The sequence below is a fragment of the Eretmochelys imbricata genome, chromosome 3 (assembly GCF_965152235.1).
Source record: "Eretmochelys imbricata isolate rEreImb1 chromosome 3, rEreImb1.hap1, whole genome shotgun sequence".
In the NCBI taxonomy this organism is placed as follows: Eukaryota; Metazoa; Chordata; order Testudines; family Cheloniidae; genus Eretmochelys; species Eretmochelys imbricata.
Genome location: NC_135574.1, coordinates 95,713,005 through 95,731,747, shown reverse-complemented (window position 1 = coordinate 95,731,747; position 18,743 = coordinate 95,713,005). Strand labels below are relative to the sequence as shown.

At 41.3% G+C, this 18,743-nt stretch overlaps 1 protein-coding gene across 1 annotated transcript in view; it reads right to left on the bottom strand.

Moving 5' to 3' along the window:
- The window catches only part of RNF217 (ring finger protein 217), a 108,773-nt gene that overhangs the window by 15,360 nt on the left and 74,670 nt on the right, over positions 1 to 18,743 (bottom strand). Inside the window, exon 4 of the mRNA XM_077811728.1 lies at positions 14,229 to 14,430. Coding sequence (XP_077667854.1) covers positions 14,229 to 14,430 — 202 coding nt within the window. The remainder of the gene's footprint in view (positions 1 to 14,228; positions 14,431 to 18,743) is intronic.

Here is an 18,743-nt window from a genome sequence, read left to right as displayed (position 1 = left end):
TGGATTAAAAAAAAATCAAATACATGAGGACTTATTATCAGGTCAGTAATAAATAAGCCTGGCATCTGCATGCAGATGTCTAACAAAGACTGGACACTGGAGACATAGGCTGGTTTCTGCAGTGCATAAATGCATGACTATATACCCTGCTGAATCAGGCACTCAGTCTTGAGAAGGGCGGGGGGGAGTAGAAGATAGAATAAACAGGTGTAAAAACATAATATTTCTAAATCTTAGAACTAGAGCAAGTTTTTAAACAGTTATTTCTGATGTAAAAGCTTCAGTTGTTATAACGGAATCTGTTTTATGGTTTTTGTTTTCTGCTATGTAGCATGTAATCCGTAATGCAGCACATGATTTACCATTTAATGCAGTTAATTGGAGTCAGATAATGCTTTAATAAAATTTGAACGAGCTGTGTATTTTTTCCCCCATTTTCAGTGACCGCGGGATTCATAATCCCTGCCATAACAAAGCCAAGTTAGGCTACATCTACGCTACAAGCACTACAGCTGCAGAGACATCACTGTAGCACAGCCGTGTAGACACGTGCTACAGCAATGGAAGGGTTTTTCCATTGCTGTAGTAAATCCACCTCATTAAGAGGTGGAAGTCAGGTCTATGGAGGAATTCTTCCACTGACCTAGCAATGTAGACACTGTGGCTTAGGGTCAGCTTAACTACACCCCTAACATGACACAGATAGGTCAACCTAAGTTTTAGGTGTAGAGCAGGCCTTAATCTGATCATCCTGTTTTCTACAATTCAGCCGAATGAAGGCTAGGCAGGGTAGAGATGAAATCTGCTAATTTTTTGGACACCAGATGCTTAGTCTTACTGCTTTCTCTGGAGACCGTGGACAAAATCCCTTTTAAAAAAATCTGCTGGTTGAAGGCACGGTGAAAGATAGGGCCAAAGTGAGGAAAGGAACAATCACTTCAGCTGTATGTTTTCCCCCCTTTCTCTAATTTCTTTTAATAATTTTTAACTAGACAGTCTGCCACAGAGACATGTGCAGTTTTTCCTGACTGAAACATTTGCTTCTGAACAGCAAGTCTGCCAGCCTGCCAAGTCTGCTGCGCAAATCTTTCCCTTTTTATATAAACACTAAAATTGAAATCAGGATTGCGTGGTAAAAACCAAATTCAAAATATTTTAAAGCACAGACTTAGTTATTTCTAAAAACAGATTTTTGTTTAAGCTAAGCGTTTTCCTTCCAAAACAGAAATCAAAGTGAAATATCTCCAGCAGCATTTCAATCATATGGCACTCCACTTCCTCACTACCGCTCCCGCCATTCTTCCATGAGTTCCAGACATAAATGCCAATTCATTTTGCTATAGGACTGACAATCAGGAAATCCCACTTCTCTACATTAAAGAGTTGTTTTCATTTATACTCCAGGGGTCGGCAACCTTTCAGAAGTGGTGTGCCGAGTCTTCATGTATTCACTCTAATTTAAGGTTTCGCGTGCCAGTAATACATTTTAACGTTTTTAGAAGGTCTCTTTCTATATGTCTAAATTATAAAACTCAACTATTGTTGTATGTAAAGTAAATAAGGTTTTTAAAATATTTAAGAAGCTTCATTTAAAATTAAATTAAAATGCAGAGCGCCCTGAACTGGTGGCCAGGACCCGGGCAGTGTGAGGGCCACTGAAAATCAGCTCGTGTGCTGCCTTTGGCACGTGTGCCATAGGTTGCCTACCCCTGCTATACTCCATAGATGTTATTTTCCTACAAGTTACATTATGTTGTCTCCCCTTTATAATCTTCTTCAATCCTGCTCCAAGTAGCGACTGACCAAGAACTAGCATTATAAGAATCTCTCCAAAATTTCCCATAGTATAATGAGATCTGGATTCACAACTACAAGAACCAAACAAACCCATACAGTTTTAGTTCAAGGCCAGATCCAAAACTGGAATGAAACTATTTTCCAGTTCTGGTTCAGAGATACTTGAAAGTTCACAAGAACAGACTCTCTGCACAAGACGGTGAAAATCTTACAAGATTTTAGCTGATCTCACAAGATTTCCACCATTGAATAAGGCAGAATTCACAAGTTGAGCTGAAATCTTGTAAATATCAGCTCAGTTTCAGCATTTTCCACCTTCCTGAATGAAGGAATTATCAGCAGACAAGCTCATAAGAGACTGATGCCATTTAATACATAACATTTCCCTGATTCAGACAACCAAATTATACACTAAATCTAATCTACAGCCTAATGCCTTCTCCTCAGCAATCTTGAGTCCTAATTCGATTCAAACCATTCTGGTTTTATTTTTCAATTTTCTCCTCTGAGATTTGCTGGAATTCCATGGTATTTTGCTACCCATATATTTTTTATTTCCACATCTTGTACTAGAGCAACATAAAAAAAGCCTGGTTTCAGAGTAGCAGCCGTGTTAGTCTGTATCCGCAAAAAGAAAAGGAGGACTTGTGGCACATTAGAGACTAACAAATTTATTTGAGCAGAAGCTTTCATGAGCTACAGCTCACTTCATCCGATGAAGTGAGCTGTAGCTCACGAAAGCTTCTGCTCAAATAAATTTGTTAGTCTCTATAAGGTGCCACAAGTCCTCCTTTTTTAAAAAAGCCTGTTTCCCTTCTGTAACAGGAAGACATTAGGACCATGTATATCAATGCAGAATTTTCTGATTGTGTCATCCTAGGTTCAGGTGCTAAAACCTTACACCAAAATTCAAGGTAATTACTACTGAATTATGTAGGCAGGTGGCTCCAATTAGCTCCATCCACACTGAGGAGGTCAGAGTTTCACAGGGAAGTAGTGAGCTAAAACAGAGGTTGCCCCAGAGAGAAACCCTACAGCAGTGGTTCCCAAACTTGTTCCGCCGCTTGTGCAGGGAAAGCCCCTGGCGGGCCGGGCCCGTTTGTTTACCTGCCGCGTCCGCAGGTTCCGCCCATCATGGCTCCCAGTGGCTGCGATTCGCTGCTCCAAGCCAATGGGAGCTGCTGGAAGCGGCGCAGGCCAAGAGACATACTGCCCTACAGTAAAATTCAGTGAGTAAACACAGGCTGAGGTTTTGCATTGTACTACTCTTACTAACTTATCAAGAAAATCTAGTCACAAGAGCACTTACAAACAAGGAAATGAAGAGCTAAGGACATCAAATCTTACACAGACCAAACATGGAGAAATGTATTGTCATCATAACACAACAAATTTAACTCTGATTCAAGGATTACTGGGGCTGCATTTATTTGTTACCTCCACATCAGTATTTAAACAGTATTCCCTCAAAAAAAAAAACAAAAAAAAAACCTGATAATATTTTCCAATAATCTAGTGATGGAGTTTTTTTGGTAGAGTATTGTTTTTTGGGGGTTTGGGGTTTGTTTGGTTTTTTGCTGTAACAATAGAAATATTGTTGTTTCTTGCAGATCTATAACAATAGACTACGAAGTAGTAAAATATTGATTTTATTGTTAAATTATGTATATGGACTTTCATTTAGATCTTACCAATGGGTCTCATTAATACATACATACAAACATAACCTTTTTCAGTCAGATTTCTGTATTTGTTGTATATTTAGAGATCACAGATGCATGAGTAGTATTTAATTTTGGACAGTTGCATTGTGATAAGCCTGATGAACTAGATGTATTTATACTGATCAGAACTAATTATTTACTTTACTGTAGCACTAGCCATGGAGTAATAAGTTAATGCTTTAGCATGAAGGCAGCATGGAATTTGTGCTGGAAATGGCCTAACCTGACGATTACTTTAGATAAGCTATTACCAGCAGGACAGTGGGGTGGGAGGAGGTATTGTTTCATATTCTCTGTGTATATATAAAGTCTGCTGCAGTTTCCACAGTATGCATCTGATGAAGTGAGCTATAGCTCACGAAAGCTCATGCTCAAATAAATTGGTTAGTCTCTAAGGTGCCACAAGTACTCCTTTTCTTTTTGTAATATCTTTGTGTCACTTAGGTTTTGAAGAGTCAAAACTAGGGTTGGTTCAGATCCAGATTAAATTTATCCAAACTAAAACCCACATACAGGGGTTCATTGAAAAAAAGAAGTTCTTGTTTTGGCCCATCTCTCCCTTGTAGTTTTAGAAAAAGGCACAGTCATAGTATCTGGACATTGAAACTCACTTTTTGCAAGCAAGATGATGCAGATCAATTTCCTATTAGAAAGTTTAAAAAAAGAACAAGGATAATTGGAAAACACGCAAAATTATTTATCTCTTTGCTAGGTCCCAAAAATAGCATGTAAGACTGAGGGTTTAAACCTCTTTGGGAAATGCAAAGATCTCCTCCAGAAGGGCTATATGAACTCCTAATATTCTTATTAATAGTATCCAGTTCAAGTGTCATTTGGCAACAAAGACTAAATTTATACAGACATATTAGGTTATCTATCTTATTTCAGATCAATAATAAGAAAGCTAACAGCTGGAGCTTTTATGATGGATTGCCTATACCAGGGGTAGCCACATTTATTGACACTCTGAGCCGCATATGATAATCTTCAGAAGTTCAAGAGCCACAAGACACACACAGGTTTCAGAGTAACGGCCGTGTTAGTCTGTATTCGCAAAAAGAAAAGGAGTACTTGTGGCATCTTAGAGACTAACCAATTTATTTGAGCATAAGCTTTCGTGAGCTACAGCTCACTTTATCGGATGCATACTGTGGAAACTGCAGAAGACATTATATACACAAAGACCATGAAACAATACCTCCTCCCATCCCACTCTCCTGCTGGTAATAGCTTATCTAAAGTGATCACTCTCCTTACAATGTGTATAATAATCAAGTTGGGCCATTTCCAGCACAAATCCAGGTTTTCTCACCCTCTGCCCCCCCACCACCCCACACAAACTCACTCTCCTGCTGGTAATAGCCCATCCAAAGTGACCACTCTCTTCACAATGTGTATGATAATCAAGGTGGGCCATTTCCAGCACAAATCCAGGTTTTCTCACCGCCCCTCCCCCCCCCCCGCCAAAACACACACACACAAACTCACTCTCCTGCTGGCAATAGCTCATCCAAACTGACCACTCTCTTTACAATGTGTATGATAATCAAGGTGGGCCATTTCCAGCATAAACCCAAGTTTAACCAGAACGTCTGGGGGGGGGTAGGAAAAAACAAGGGGAAATAGGCTACCTTGCATAATGACTTAGCAACTCCCAGTCTCTATTTAAGCCTAATTTAATAGTATCCAATTTGCAAATGAATTCCAATTCAGCAGTTTCTCGCTGGAGTCTGGATTTGAAGTTTTTTTGTTTTAAGATAGCGACCTTCATGTCTGTAATTGCGTGACCAGAGAGATTGAAGTGTTCTCCGACTGGTTTATGAATGTTATAATTCTTGACATCTGATTTGTGTCCATTTATTCTTTTACGTAGAGACTGTCCAGTTTGACCAATGTACATGGCAGAGGGGCATTGCTGGCACATGATGGCATATATCACATTGGTGGATGTGCAGGTGAACGAGCCTTTGATAGTGTGGCTGATGTGATTAGGCCCTGTGATGGTGTCCCCTGAATAGATATGTGGGCACAGTTGGCAACGGGCTTTGTTGCAAGGATAGGTTCCTGGGTTAGTGGTTCTGTTGTGTGGTATGTGGTTGTTGGTGAGTATTTGCTTCAGGTTGGGGGGCTGTCTGTAGGCAAAGATTGGCCTGTCTCCCAAGATTTGTGAGAGTGTTGGGTCATCCTTCAGGATAGGTTGTAGATCCTTAATAATGCGTTGGAGGGGTTTTAGTTGGGGGCTGAAGGTGACGGCTAGTGGCGTTCTGTTATTTTCTTTGTTAGGCCTGTCCTGTAGTAGGTGACTTCTGGGAACTCTTCTGGCTCTATCAATCTGTTTCTTCACTTCCGCAGGTGGGTATTGTAGTTGTAAGAATGCTTGATAGTCTTGACTGTCTGGCTATGTAGACTCCCTCCTCAGGCCCTACACTACCAGCACTCCCAGCTACCTTCGAGACACCACTGACTTCCTGAGGAAACTACAGTCCATTGGTGATCTTCCTGATAACACCATCCTGGCCACTATGGATGTAGAAGCCCTCTACACCAACATTCCACACAAAGATGGACTACAAGCCGTCAAGAACACTATCCCCGATAATGTCACAGCTAACCTGGTGGCTGAACATTGTGACTTTGTCCTTACCCATAACTATTTTACATTTGGGGACAATGTATACCTTCAGACCAGTGGCACTGCTATGGGTACCCGCATGGCCCCACAGTATGCCAACATTTTTATGGCTGATTTAGAACAACGCTTCCTCAGCTCTCGTCCCCTAACGCCCCTACTCTACTTGCGCTATATTGATGACATCTTCATCATCTGGACCCATGGAAAAGAAGCCCTTGCGGAATTCCACCATGATTTCAACAATTTCCATCCCACCATCAACCTCAGCCTGGTCCAGTCCACACAAGAGATCCACTTCCTGGACACTACAGTGCTAATAAACAATGGTCACATAAACACCACCCTATACCGGAAACCTACTGACCGCTATTCCTACCTACATGCCTCCAGCTTTCACCCTGACCACACCACACGATCCATCGTCTACAGCCATGCTCTGTGATACAACCGCATTTCCTCCAACCCCTCAGACAGAGACAAATACCTACAAGATCTCTTTCAAGCGTTCTTACAACTACAATACCCACCTGCTGAAGTGAAGAAACAGATTGACAGAGCCAGAAGAGTACTCAGAAGTTACCTACTACAGGACAGGCCTAACAAAGAAAATAACAGAAAGCCACTAGCCGTCACCTTCAGCCCCCACTATAACCTCTCCAACGCATCATCAAGGATCTACAACCTATCCTGAAGGATGATCCAACACTCTCACAAATCTTGGGAGACAGGCCAGTCCTTGCCTACAGACAGCCCCCCAACCTGAAGCAAATACTCACCAACAACCACATACCACACAACAGAACCACTAACCCAGGAACCTATCCTTGCAACAAAGCCCGTTGCCAACTGTGTCCACATATCTATTCAGGGGACACCATCATAGGGCCTAATCACATCAGCCACAGTATCAGAGGCTTGTTCACCTGCACATCTACCAATGTGATATATGCCATCATGTGCCACAATGCCCCTCTGCCATGTACATTGGTCAAACTGGACAGTCTCTACATAAAAGAATAAATGGACACAAATCAGACGTCAAGAATTATAACATTCAAAAACCAGTCGGACAACACTTCAATCTCTTTGGTCACTCGATTACAGACCTAAAAGTGGCAATTCTTCAACAAAAAAACTTCAAAAACCGACTCCAACGAGAGACTGCTGAATTGGAATTAATTTGCAAACTGGGTACAATTAACTTAGGCTTGAATAAAGACTAGGAATGGATGGGTCATTACACAAAGTAAAACTATTTCCCCATGTTTATCCCCCCCGCTGTTACTCACACGTTCTTGTCAACTGCTGGAAACGGCCCACCTTGATTATCACTACAAAAGGTTTTTTGCCCCCCGCTCTCCTGCTGGTAAGAGCTCACCTTACCCGATCACTCTGGTTAAAGTGTGTATGATAACGCCCATTGTTTCATGTTCTCTGTGTATATAAATCTCCCCACCGTATTTTCCACTGAATGCATCCGATGAAGTGAGCTGTAGCTCACGAAAGCTTATGCTCAAATAAATTTGTTAGTCTCTAAGGTCCTCCTTTTCTTTTTATTGTGAAGCTGGAAACACACACAACCAGCTTTTCAGGTACAACAATGGAGAAGCCAGACAGCATTGATAGCCCATTAAGGGAAATACACACTCACAAAGATTACCCCAGGAACTGTATACAATGGAGACCTCTCAGAGAGAGCACGTAGACAACAGAGACTGCTTAACTCATAGCAATAGATCCTTCCAGCAAGCGTGAAGAACCTATAAAAGAGGGGAAATGACATCATTTGGCCTCACTTCCCCCACATCTCAACACCCAGAAACATGTCTGGAGAACAAAGACTGAACTGGGGAGATGGTCCCAGGCTGGAAAGGAAAATCCCATCTTGTGAATTAAGGAACTATACCTTGAGAGTGAGACACTGCTTGATTTAAATCCTGTCTAGTTTATAGAACTAAAATTGCGATTTTACTTTTATATCTTGGGTAGCCAACTTTGATCTGTATGCTTACTACTTATAATCACTTAAAATCTATCTTTCTGTAGTTAATAAATCTGTTTCATATCTTACCTCAAATAGTGTGTTTTGCTTGAAGTGCTTGGGGAATCTGCTCAGTGTACAAAAGCTGGTTCACGTCCACTTTCCTTTGTAGAAGTGGTGGACTAGGTAATAAACTTACATTGGTCAGGCTTCTGACCAGAACAGGACTGTAAAGTCCTGGGATCCTAGGCTGGGGAGTAGGGGGAACTGGCTGGAGTCTCTCTATTGTTGGTTCATGAGTGGCTGGCAAAAGCAGTTGGGTGTGTCCCTGCCTGTGGATGTCTGTGTTAAGTGCAGGACCTGGAGCATCACAGTGTGAGAGGGAGCCCAGGTTGGTGACACAGAGGGCTCAGCAGTACCCCAGTTCCAGGTTGCACCCCAAGGAACCCATCACACACTGCCATCAGTTTTTAACAGATGAAAATTAGACAAAAGGCCAGGTTTCCAGAAATGTGTGAGCAGTCATGCTTGCGAAGTTTGTGCACACATTTTTGTGAACCCACATTTCTAAATGTGCCCTCAACAAAATGTTAATTAGAATAGGGCATTTGTCAGAAAAGTTACTTCTGTTTTGTTTTACAATTGCTTTCCCGTATTTTAGCACACACAGTATATACCTACCCATTTGGAACCTAAAGTCTAGATTTTTCATGATTGCATGTTCTTAGACAGATTCTTATCAATTGCTTGCTTTTAGACCATGGGACTACATTTGTAACCCCTTCATGTCTGATTGCTGGGTGTTAACAATTATTTTTTGAGTGTATCGAATGAATGGAGTGGAGAGCTGCTGCTACTGTTAGTGATACTACCACAGAGTATGTCTACAAAAGTATATGGGCAATTCTTAATTTAGTGCAAAGTGCAACAACAGAATATGGTCCAAGAGGTGAATATAGCTGAACCACTGGGTAATAGTAGCCATATGGTAATTAAATTTTAAAACCTTGTAGGGGGGTTAAAATACCAAAGAAACCCACCACAGTAGCATTTAATGTCAGAAAGGGGAACTACACAAAAATAAGAAAGTTAATTAAATGGAAATAAAAAGGAACAGTCACAAGGGTGAAATGCCTGCAAAGTGCATGGAGACTATTTTAAAACACCATAATAGAGGCTTAAACTAAATATATATACACCACAATAAACAGTAAGAGGACCAAAAAATGCCACCATGGCTGAACAGCAGAGTAAAAGAACCAGTTAGAGGTAAAAAGGCATCCTCTAAAAATTTGAAGTCAAATCCTTCTGAGGAAAATAGAAACTTTAGTAAGTCAAGTATAATAAGACAGAACAAGAAAGAATTCGAAAAGTAACTAGTTAAGGACATAAAAACTAACAGCAATTTTTTTTTAAGTACGTCAGAAGCCTACCAAAAAGTCAGTGTGGGACACTGGATGATCAAGGTGCTAAAGAAACATTTAAAGGAGACCAGGTTGTTGCCAAGTAGCTAAATGAATTCTATGCAATAGTCTTCATTGCAAAGGATGTTAGGTAGATTCCCACACCTGAGCCATTCTTTTTAGGTGACAAATCTGAGGAACTGTCCCAGATTGAGGTGTCAGTAGAAGAGATTTTGGAACAAATTGATAAATTAAACAGTAATAAGTCACCAAGACCAAATGGTATTTACCCAAGAGTTCTAAAGGAACTCAAATATGAAATTGCAGAACTTCTAACTGTGGTATGTAACCCATCACTTAAATAAATGTCTACCAGATGACTGGAGGGTAGTTAAGGTAATGCCAATTTTTAAAAATGGCTTTAGGGGTGATCCTGGCAATTACAGGCCAGTAAGTCTAACTTCAGTACCAGGCATTTGGTTGAAAATATAGTAAAGAACAAAATTATCAGATACTGTGACAAAGTTCCTGCTCTACCTTGGTGGGTCTTGCACTTATTGGCGGATTTCCTCACCTTGGAGCTTCACGGCAGCCCTGAGCTTGGCCGTTTTTCTGAACCCACAGTCCAGGTCGACTCCTCCTGTGTCTGACTAGGAGTTGGGAGGATTTGGGGAGAACTTGGGCCTGCCCTCTACTCAGGGTTCCAGCCCAGGGCCCTGTGGAATGCACCTGTCTAGAGTGCTTCCTGGAACAGCTGTGCAACAGCTACAACTCCCTGGGCTACTTCCCCATGGCCTCCTCCCAATACCTTCTTTATCCTCACCGTAGGACCTTCCTCCTGGTGTCTGATAATGCTTGTACACCTCAGTCCTTCAACAGTCCGCGTTCTCACTCTCAGCTCCTAGTGGCTCTTGCTCCCAGCTCCTCACACGCACACCACAAACTGAAGTGAGCTCCTTTTTAAAACCCAGGTGCCCTGATTAGCCTGCCTTAATTGATTCTAGCAGCTTCTTGATTGGCTGCAGGTGTTCTAATGAGCCTGTCTTAATTGTCTCCAGAAGGTTCCTGATTGTTCTGGAACCTTCCCTGTTACCTTACCCAGGGAAAAGGAACCTACTTAGCCTGGGGCTAATATATCTGCTTTCTATTACTCTCCTATAGCCATCTGGCCTGAGTCTGTCACAATACATAGATGAACACAATATATTGGGGAAGAATCAAGATGGTTTCTGTAAAGAGAAATCATGCCTCACCAATCTATTAGGATTCTTTGAGAGTCAACAAGTGCGTGATAAGGATTATCCTGTGGATAAACTGTACTTGAACTTTCAGAAAACTTTTCACAACTTCCCTCACCAAAAGCTCTTAAGCAAACTAATCAGTCATGGGATAAGAGGGAAGGTGTTTTTGTGGATCAGTAACTAGCTAAAAGATAGGAAACAAAGGGAAGGAATAAATGGTCAGTTTTCACAAAGGAGAGATGTAAACAGCGAAGTCCCCCAAGGATCTGTACTGGGACCTGTGCTATTCAACAAATCCATACATGATCTGGAAAAAGGGATGAATAGTGAGGTGGCAAAATTTGCAAACAATACAAAATTACTCAAGATAGTTAAGTCCAAAGATGACTGAGAAGAGTTACAAAGGGATCTCCCTAAACTAGGTGACTAGGCAACAAAACGGCAGATGAAATTCAATGCTGGTAAGTATAAAGTAATGCACATTAGAGAAATAATCCCAACTATACATAAATGATGGGGTCTAAATTAGCTGTTACCACTCTGGAGCGAGATCTTGGATTGTGAATAGTTCCCTGAAAACTTCTGCTCATTGGGCAGAGGCAGTCAAAAAAGATCACGGAATGTTAGGAACCATTAGGAAAGGGATGGAAGATATCATAATGCCACTCAATAAAACCATGTTATCTAAATCCATGCCCACACCTTGAATACTGCATGTTCTGCTTGCCTCATCTCAAAGAAGATACATTAGAACTGGAAAAGGTGCAGAGAAGGGCAACAAACACGATTAGGGGGTATGGAACAGTTTCTAGAGCAGTGCTTCTCAAGCTATCTGATGTGGGGGACTGGCAATTTTTTTTTCCAATGTACGCACAGACCGGCAGCTGATGGCTCGTGGACCGGCAGCAGTCCACAGACCACCATTTTAAATAGCACTGTTCTAGAGGAGGAGAGATTAAAAAGACTGGGACTGTTCATCTTAGAAAAAAGACAACTAAAGAGGGATGTAATAGAGATGGAAGCATTATTTACCCCTTCATATAACAGAAGAACTAGAGGTCACCCAAAGAAATTAATAGACACCAGATTTAAAACAAACAAAAGGGAGCACTTCTTCATACAATGCATAGCTAACCTATGGAACTCAATGCCATGGGATATTGTGAAGGCCAAAATTATAACTGTTCTCTGAAAAGAATTAGATAAGCTCATGGAGGATAGGTCCATCAAAGGCTATTATCCAAAATGGTCTGTGACACAATCCCACGCTCTGGGTGTCCATAAACTTCCCATTGCCAGAAGCTGGGACCGGAGAACAGGATCACTGTTCTGTTCATTCCCTCTGAAGCATCTGGCACTGGCCAATGTCAGAAGAGAGGATACTAGGGTTAGATGGATCGCTGGTCTGAACCAGTATGGCCGCTCTTATGGCAAAAGCAAAGAGCACAACAGCCATCAGAAGACCGTAATATGGTTGCAGAGAGTGGAGAGAAGGGGACAGGAAGGAAGAAGAGGATAGAGCAAAGGGAGAATAAATGTGGGGTGGGGTGGGGTGGAGGGAGAGACAGGGCAAAAGGAAAGATGATGAGCTAAGAAAAGGGGATCAGAAGCAAGCAGAAAAGAGAAGGGAGGACAACAGTTTTCCCCCAAATAAAATGTAGTAACTATAAAATATATTCTGAATAGGAGTTAACGATTCACCAGCATCACATCCTAGTCAAACTATGAGTAACAAACTAGAATAATAAGAAAAAAATTAGCATTTACAAGAGCATCTTCAAAGTGATGCAGAAACACTATGTAAATTATTTACTCCCCCCAAAAAACCTAAAAGGTAAAGTAATATCCCTTTTCTACAGAATTGGCGAAAGCAAGAGACGTTAAAATAACTTGCCCAAGGCCACACAGAAAGCCGTCAGAAGTCCCCAGATTGGAAGTTAGGAATTCCTCTCACCCAACCTCATAACTTCCTTCTAGTCCATGTTGACTCTCAACTGTATTATACTGGTTTTGAAAGTTAAAGTTCAATGAGGTGGCAGGCCACGAATGCGATAACATTGATGGTCAAAAACCAAAATTTTTGTCCTGAAGGACATTTTTGATATTTTAACATTTGCTTTCTTCCTGATCTGGGATGAGAAGTTGTAATATCAGAAATTTACCCAGAATGGGAAGTTTACAAAAATGTAAATCCAGAAGTGCAGAAGTGTTTTATTTTGCCATTTTCAATTGAAACTATTTTGATATTCCTGAATCAAAATGTTTCACTGCAGCTTGTTTGAACTGTGTCCACCCGAGCTGCCATAGAACCTCATGTTCCTCATGCCCCCATTCTCCTCTCTGGGCCAGACAACATCTTCCATGATCCACCATGGTGGTTCAACCAAAGGGGAGATTGTGATGTAGTTTGGATTGTAGAGTAGGACAGACCAAGCAATGTCAAAACTGCAACTCCCATGAGGCTCCATAATAAGCACAGTTCAATGTCAAACTGATATGAAATGAAATGTTTTAATTCAGGATGACCTGACTCAAAATATTTCATTTAGATAGCAGACCAAAAAAGGACAATACAAATTTGGACAAAATCAAAATTTTTCTGCAGAAACTGTTTTTTCGATGGAAAAACATTGATAGAAAATTCTCAGCCAGCTGTAGATGAGCATTGTTTTGATGAGTATTAGTACTTTGAAGGTCTAAGTCTGGTAGTGAGACAAAGAGGAGGGTATCATCACTGAGACAAAGCCCTTCATTCCTATATATATGTTTTTTATATATATAAGACCACCGATGTGGTTTTCACTGCATTATCAAGAAAGTGCTTGCTGATTCTCCCACTAATCAAAACAGCTGCACTAATGTACGCGCACGTCTGTGTGTATGTATGTGTGCAGTACAAAACAATAATATGGGATAGAATGCAAAAGAGAAATGTAGAATCCCAGTGTTGAAATCCTTTTGGAAATATGAGTATTTCATAAAGGATGTTCACCACAGCACCCTTGTTTCTTAGGATACAACACGGAACAGAGGATTCATTTAAATACCCTAAGTCACAACAAAAGAATACTTAGAAAGTGTAAGCACAAGACAACTATAAGTTTTTCTTTCCAGAAGTTATATGCTTCAGTTCCCCATTAAAATAGTTTTATGTTGGGATGCAAAGTTTTTTCAATTTGCTTGCTACAGTAACACTCTGATTACAAAAAAGTTCCAATACAAGAGAGTCCATTAGAAAAGGTAAAAGTAAAAAAGAGCTTATTCACCCATAACCCTCTGATTAAAAATTCCAAATGCCAAATTTGTTTATATTTTTAATGAATTCTTGAAACAACCCAACTTCTTTATAAGAAGTCTATGATGCATTTTGGACAAACTGTTAATTAGTTAATAGTTTTTTCACTCATCACTTCATAATGCCGTTCTCTGCAAGGCACATCATCCACTCACCACAGACAGAGCCTCGCACTAATCTCCTTAAATGCGGTCTCTCAGGGAGGTAGCGATATTTGCATCCAAATATACTGAGGTTTGACGTGTGATCTCCAAAGAAACGGAGCTGGCGGTATCTCTCCCCACAGCGGTAACAGAAATTAGTGTTACATTGTGAACAGGTCATGTGGTCACACCCTTCTGTTCTCTGGATGTGGATCTTTATGAGCACAAGAGGAAGAAAAAGAAAATGTTAATTTAAACAAATAAAAAAAAACATTAAAGCAAGTACTACGTAATAATTATCTGGAACAAAGATCAGATAAAGAGTGAACATGAGTGATTCCCAGAGTAACAGTCACCCTGTTACTGTCCCAGCCATTCTATCAGTAATATGATTGGCTTAAATAAGTGTACGATGACATTCACACACTTGTTTATGAAGCAACAAACCTGAATATTTCACTTAAATTCATTTCTGGAATTCCATTTAAGGATTACCTCCCCATTTATCTCCCCTTCCCTTCTTTTTTTAGAGAACAATCTTTTTTTTGCACCTCAGACAAGAGCCCACAGGAGTTCTTCAAATAATCCAAATGTTATTGCAGTTTTAAAATGATAAGAACTCTGGTGATTATTTAGATACATTATTCAGTACTACAACTATAGTTCAATTAAAAAAAGTATTGAAAAACATAACTTAGGAAGGCACCTTTTCCTGCCTGCTGACCTGTCATGACACTCTTCCACCATGAAATTGGAAGTGAGAGCATCAAGCCCTCCTGGCCCCAAGCATGTTGGTCCCTACAGCAACTGCTGAACTCCCCTCTTCTCCACCTTGCCATCCTAATGTACAAGTTATGGATGTCTGCCTGAGGATCCTGCACAATGAGCTTCATGCACAGGGCCCCGCAAAATGTAAAGCTCAGATTTGGTAAAAGCACTTGTAAATTCTTCATTTTAAAGAGTCAACTGACTGTGAGACACTTAGAAACAGCTGAATAGTGCTTTACATGTTCTGTCCTTAATACCTTACCTCCTTTCACACATGTTTATGCCTCTGACTGTTGCGCATTATACTTGGAGCCACTTTCTGAAAACAATCCAGCCTCCATCCTTACATCACTCAAATCACTACTAGAAACCCAACTCTGCACCACTCCCCAGTTATTGCTTTCCCCACCCTCCACCCCCGAAGTACAGCAAAAACAAGCAACAAAAACCCAAGGAAACAACAAGATGCGTTCCTATCTTCACTCAAATTTTAAGTGGTATTTTGTATCTTCTCCACACACATTGCTCTCTTTCAATTACCAGCTGTTTAAGGGAGGGACTGTCTTCCTACGTCTGAACAGAATCTAGCATACCTTAGAGTAGCAGTTCTCAAACTGTGGGTCAGGACCCCAAAGTGGGTCACAACCCCATGCCAGGTCTGGCATTAGACTAGCTGGGACCACCCAGGGCTCAGGCTTTGGCTTCAGCCTGGGCAGCGGGGCTCAGGATACAGGCCCCCTGCCCGAGGATGAAGCCTGGGGCTTTGGGCCCCTCTGCCCAGGGCGGTGGGGCTCAGGCTTTGCCCCCCCACCCAGAGCAGCGGGGCTCGGGTAGGCTCAGGCTTCAGTCCCCCCTCTTGGGATTGTGTAGTAATTTTTGTTGTCAGAAGGGGGTCGCAATACAATGAAGTTTGAGAACCCCTGTCTTAGACACTACTATAACATGAATACTAAAAACAACCCCCAACACACTTTTTTTTTAAAATTGAAGAATAAAGTATCTCTTCTACATCCCCTGATGTATCCCTACTGATATCTCTCTGATATGTGTTCTCCCATATCATTTGTGGCCATTTTACGTCTCTTTTTCCTCCACCCCTTCAACTTTTTCTTTATCTCGACAAGCAGGTAGCCATTGGGGCACTTTTCCTCAGAAAGAGACATGGTATCAGTTCAGAGATCCTCGTCAGTGATACTATTACATCAGGGAGCAGAGGGTACTGAAAATCATCATTAGCATTACATTCTCCCTACACCACCACTTTCAACCACTTATACTTTAAAAGAGACCAAAGTATCACTTTTAAAGTGCACCACTTTGCAGAGCCTAGGGTCAAACATGTCTCACACAACAGAATGATGGGCGTTTCCATCACACTACCACCAGATATACCCCAATTTGTATGTTGTTCAGTTGACTAAAAAAATTAAGATTGTAAAAAAATACCCCACAAAACAAAAGACAAAACATTTCAAATTCTGTATCCCAGTTCCTAATGTCTGCAGTCAGATTAGGCCTCAATCTGAAAACTACTAAAGAGTATACCGAAAAAATCTTAGCATACAAGACTAAGGGAATTATCCCTGAAGATTCATTCGCGTATCTTTAATATCTTTCTTCAATATTAAACCCACCCTTAACTAAACCACTAAAACACGCACCATTCACATACTTAAACTGAGTTACTGCATTATCTTATTGCTGTAACCCTTGTCCTTCTCCATCCTCCTTTCCCATAAATATGCATGGAGCAGCACAGGCCCACACTCAGGAAGGAAACAGGTCCTGGGCACCCCCAAAGCTCAGCCCCAACACCCCAGCTGTACTCCCAGTGATAGCCCTGAAGCAGCTGCCAGTATTAGCTAACAAGTTCTGAAGGTGCGTGCACCTTCAAATTGGAAATTTTTCTTACACACCACTGATGTGACTCTTTCCATAGCAAATATATTTCAACTTTGATTACCCACAGCACCCTGTTATCAGGTATCATGACGCTGCTTTGGATGTCTAAATTCACATAAACAGAGCAGTTCTTCGGTGTCATTCAGATGATCAATGCTGAACTTACTATGGCCTCTGCAGATTAACAACTAGAATATCCTCACTGAGGGGATCATAGAATCAGAGGGTTAGAAGGGACTGCAAGAGTAATCTAGTCTAACCCCCTGCCAAGATGCAAAATTTGGTGCATCTAAACCATCCAAACAGATAGTTATCCCACTGCCTCCTTTTAAAAACTTTGAGTGAAGGAGCTTCCACAACCTCCCTAGGCAGTCTGTTCCATTGTCCTACCATTCTTACAGTTAGGAAATTTTTCCTGAGTTTTATTCTAAATCGGCTGTGCTGTAGTTTGAACCCACTGGCTCTTGTCCTGCCCTCTGTGGTAGGAGAGAACAACTTTTCTCCATCTGTTTTATTGCAGCCTTTCAAGTATTTGAAGACCGTTATCATGATCCCCCTTTAATGTCCTCTTTTCCAGACTAAACATACCCAGTTCCTTCAGCCTTTGCTCATATGGCCTGCATTCCCCATCCCTTTGATCATCTTTGTCGCTCACCTCTTGATCCTTTCCAGTTTTTCTACATCCTGTCTATACAGTAGTAACCAAAACTGGACACAGTACTCTAGCTGAGGCCTAACCAGTGCCAAGTAGAGCGGTACTACTACCTCCCATGACTTGCATGCTATGCCTCTGTTAATGCAAACTAAAATTGCATTTGCTTTTTTTGCAACAGCATCACACTGCTGACTCATGTTGAGGTTATGATCTACCACAACTCCCTGATCCTTTACAACAGTGCTGCTGCCAAGCCAGTTATCCCCCATTCTGTATTTGCGTATTTGGGTTTTCTTCCCTAAGTATAGCACCTTACATTTGTCTTTGTTGAATTTCATTTTGTTGTCTATAGCCCAGTTCTCCAATGTATCAAGTTCCCTCTGAATTTTAGCTCTATCCTCCAATGTGTTGGCATCCCTCCCCCCCCCGCCAGCTTTGTGTCATCTGCAAAGTTGATCAGTATCCTCTCCATTCCTACATCCAGGTCATTAATAAAGATGTTAAATAACACCGGACCCAGAACAGATCCCTGTGGAACCCCACTTGAGACATCCCTCTAATCTGACATTGTTCAATTAACAATCACACTCTTTGTGGTTGTTAAACCAATTACGTATCCACTTAATGGTAGTCCACTGAGCCTGCATTTCTCCAGCTCACTTATCAGAATGTCCTGGGGGGCTGTGTCAAAAGCCTTGCTGAAGTCCAGGTATATTATGTGTCAAGGTTCCTCCCCCACTCTGAACTCTAGGGTACAGATGTGGGGACCTGCATGAAAAACCTCCTAATCTTATCTTTACCAGCTTAGGTCAAAACTTCCCCAAGGTACAAAGTATTCCACCCGTGGTCCTTGGAATGGCCGCTACCACCACCAAACTAATACTGGTTACTGGGGAAGAGCTGTTTGGACGCGTCCTTCCCCCCAAAATACTTCCCAAAACCCTGCACCCCACTTCCTGGACAAGGTTTGGTAAAAAGCCTCACCAATTTGCATAGGTGACCACAGACCCAAACCCTTGGATCTGAGAACAATGAAAAAGCATTCAGTTTTTTACAAGAAGACTTTTAATAGAAAATAGAAGTAAATAGAAATAAAGAAATCCCCCCTGTAAAATCAGGATGGTAGATATCTTACAGGGTAATTAGATTCAAAAACATAGAGAACCCCTCTAGGCAAAACCTTAAGTTACAAAAAAGATACA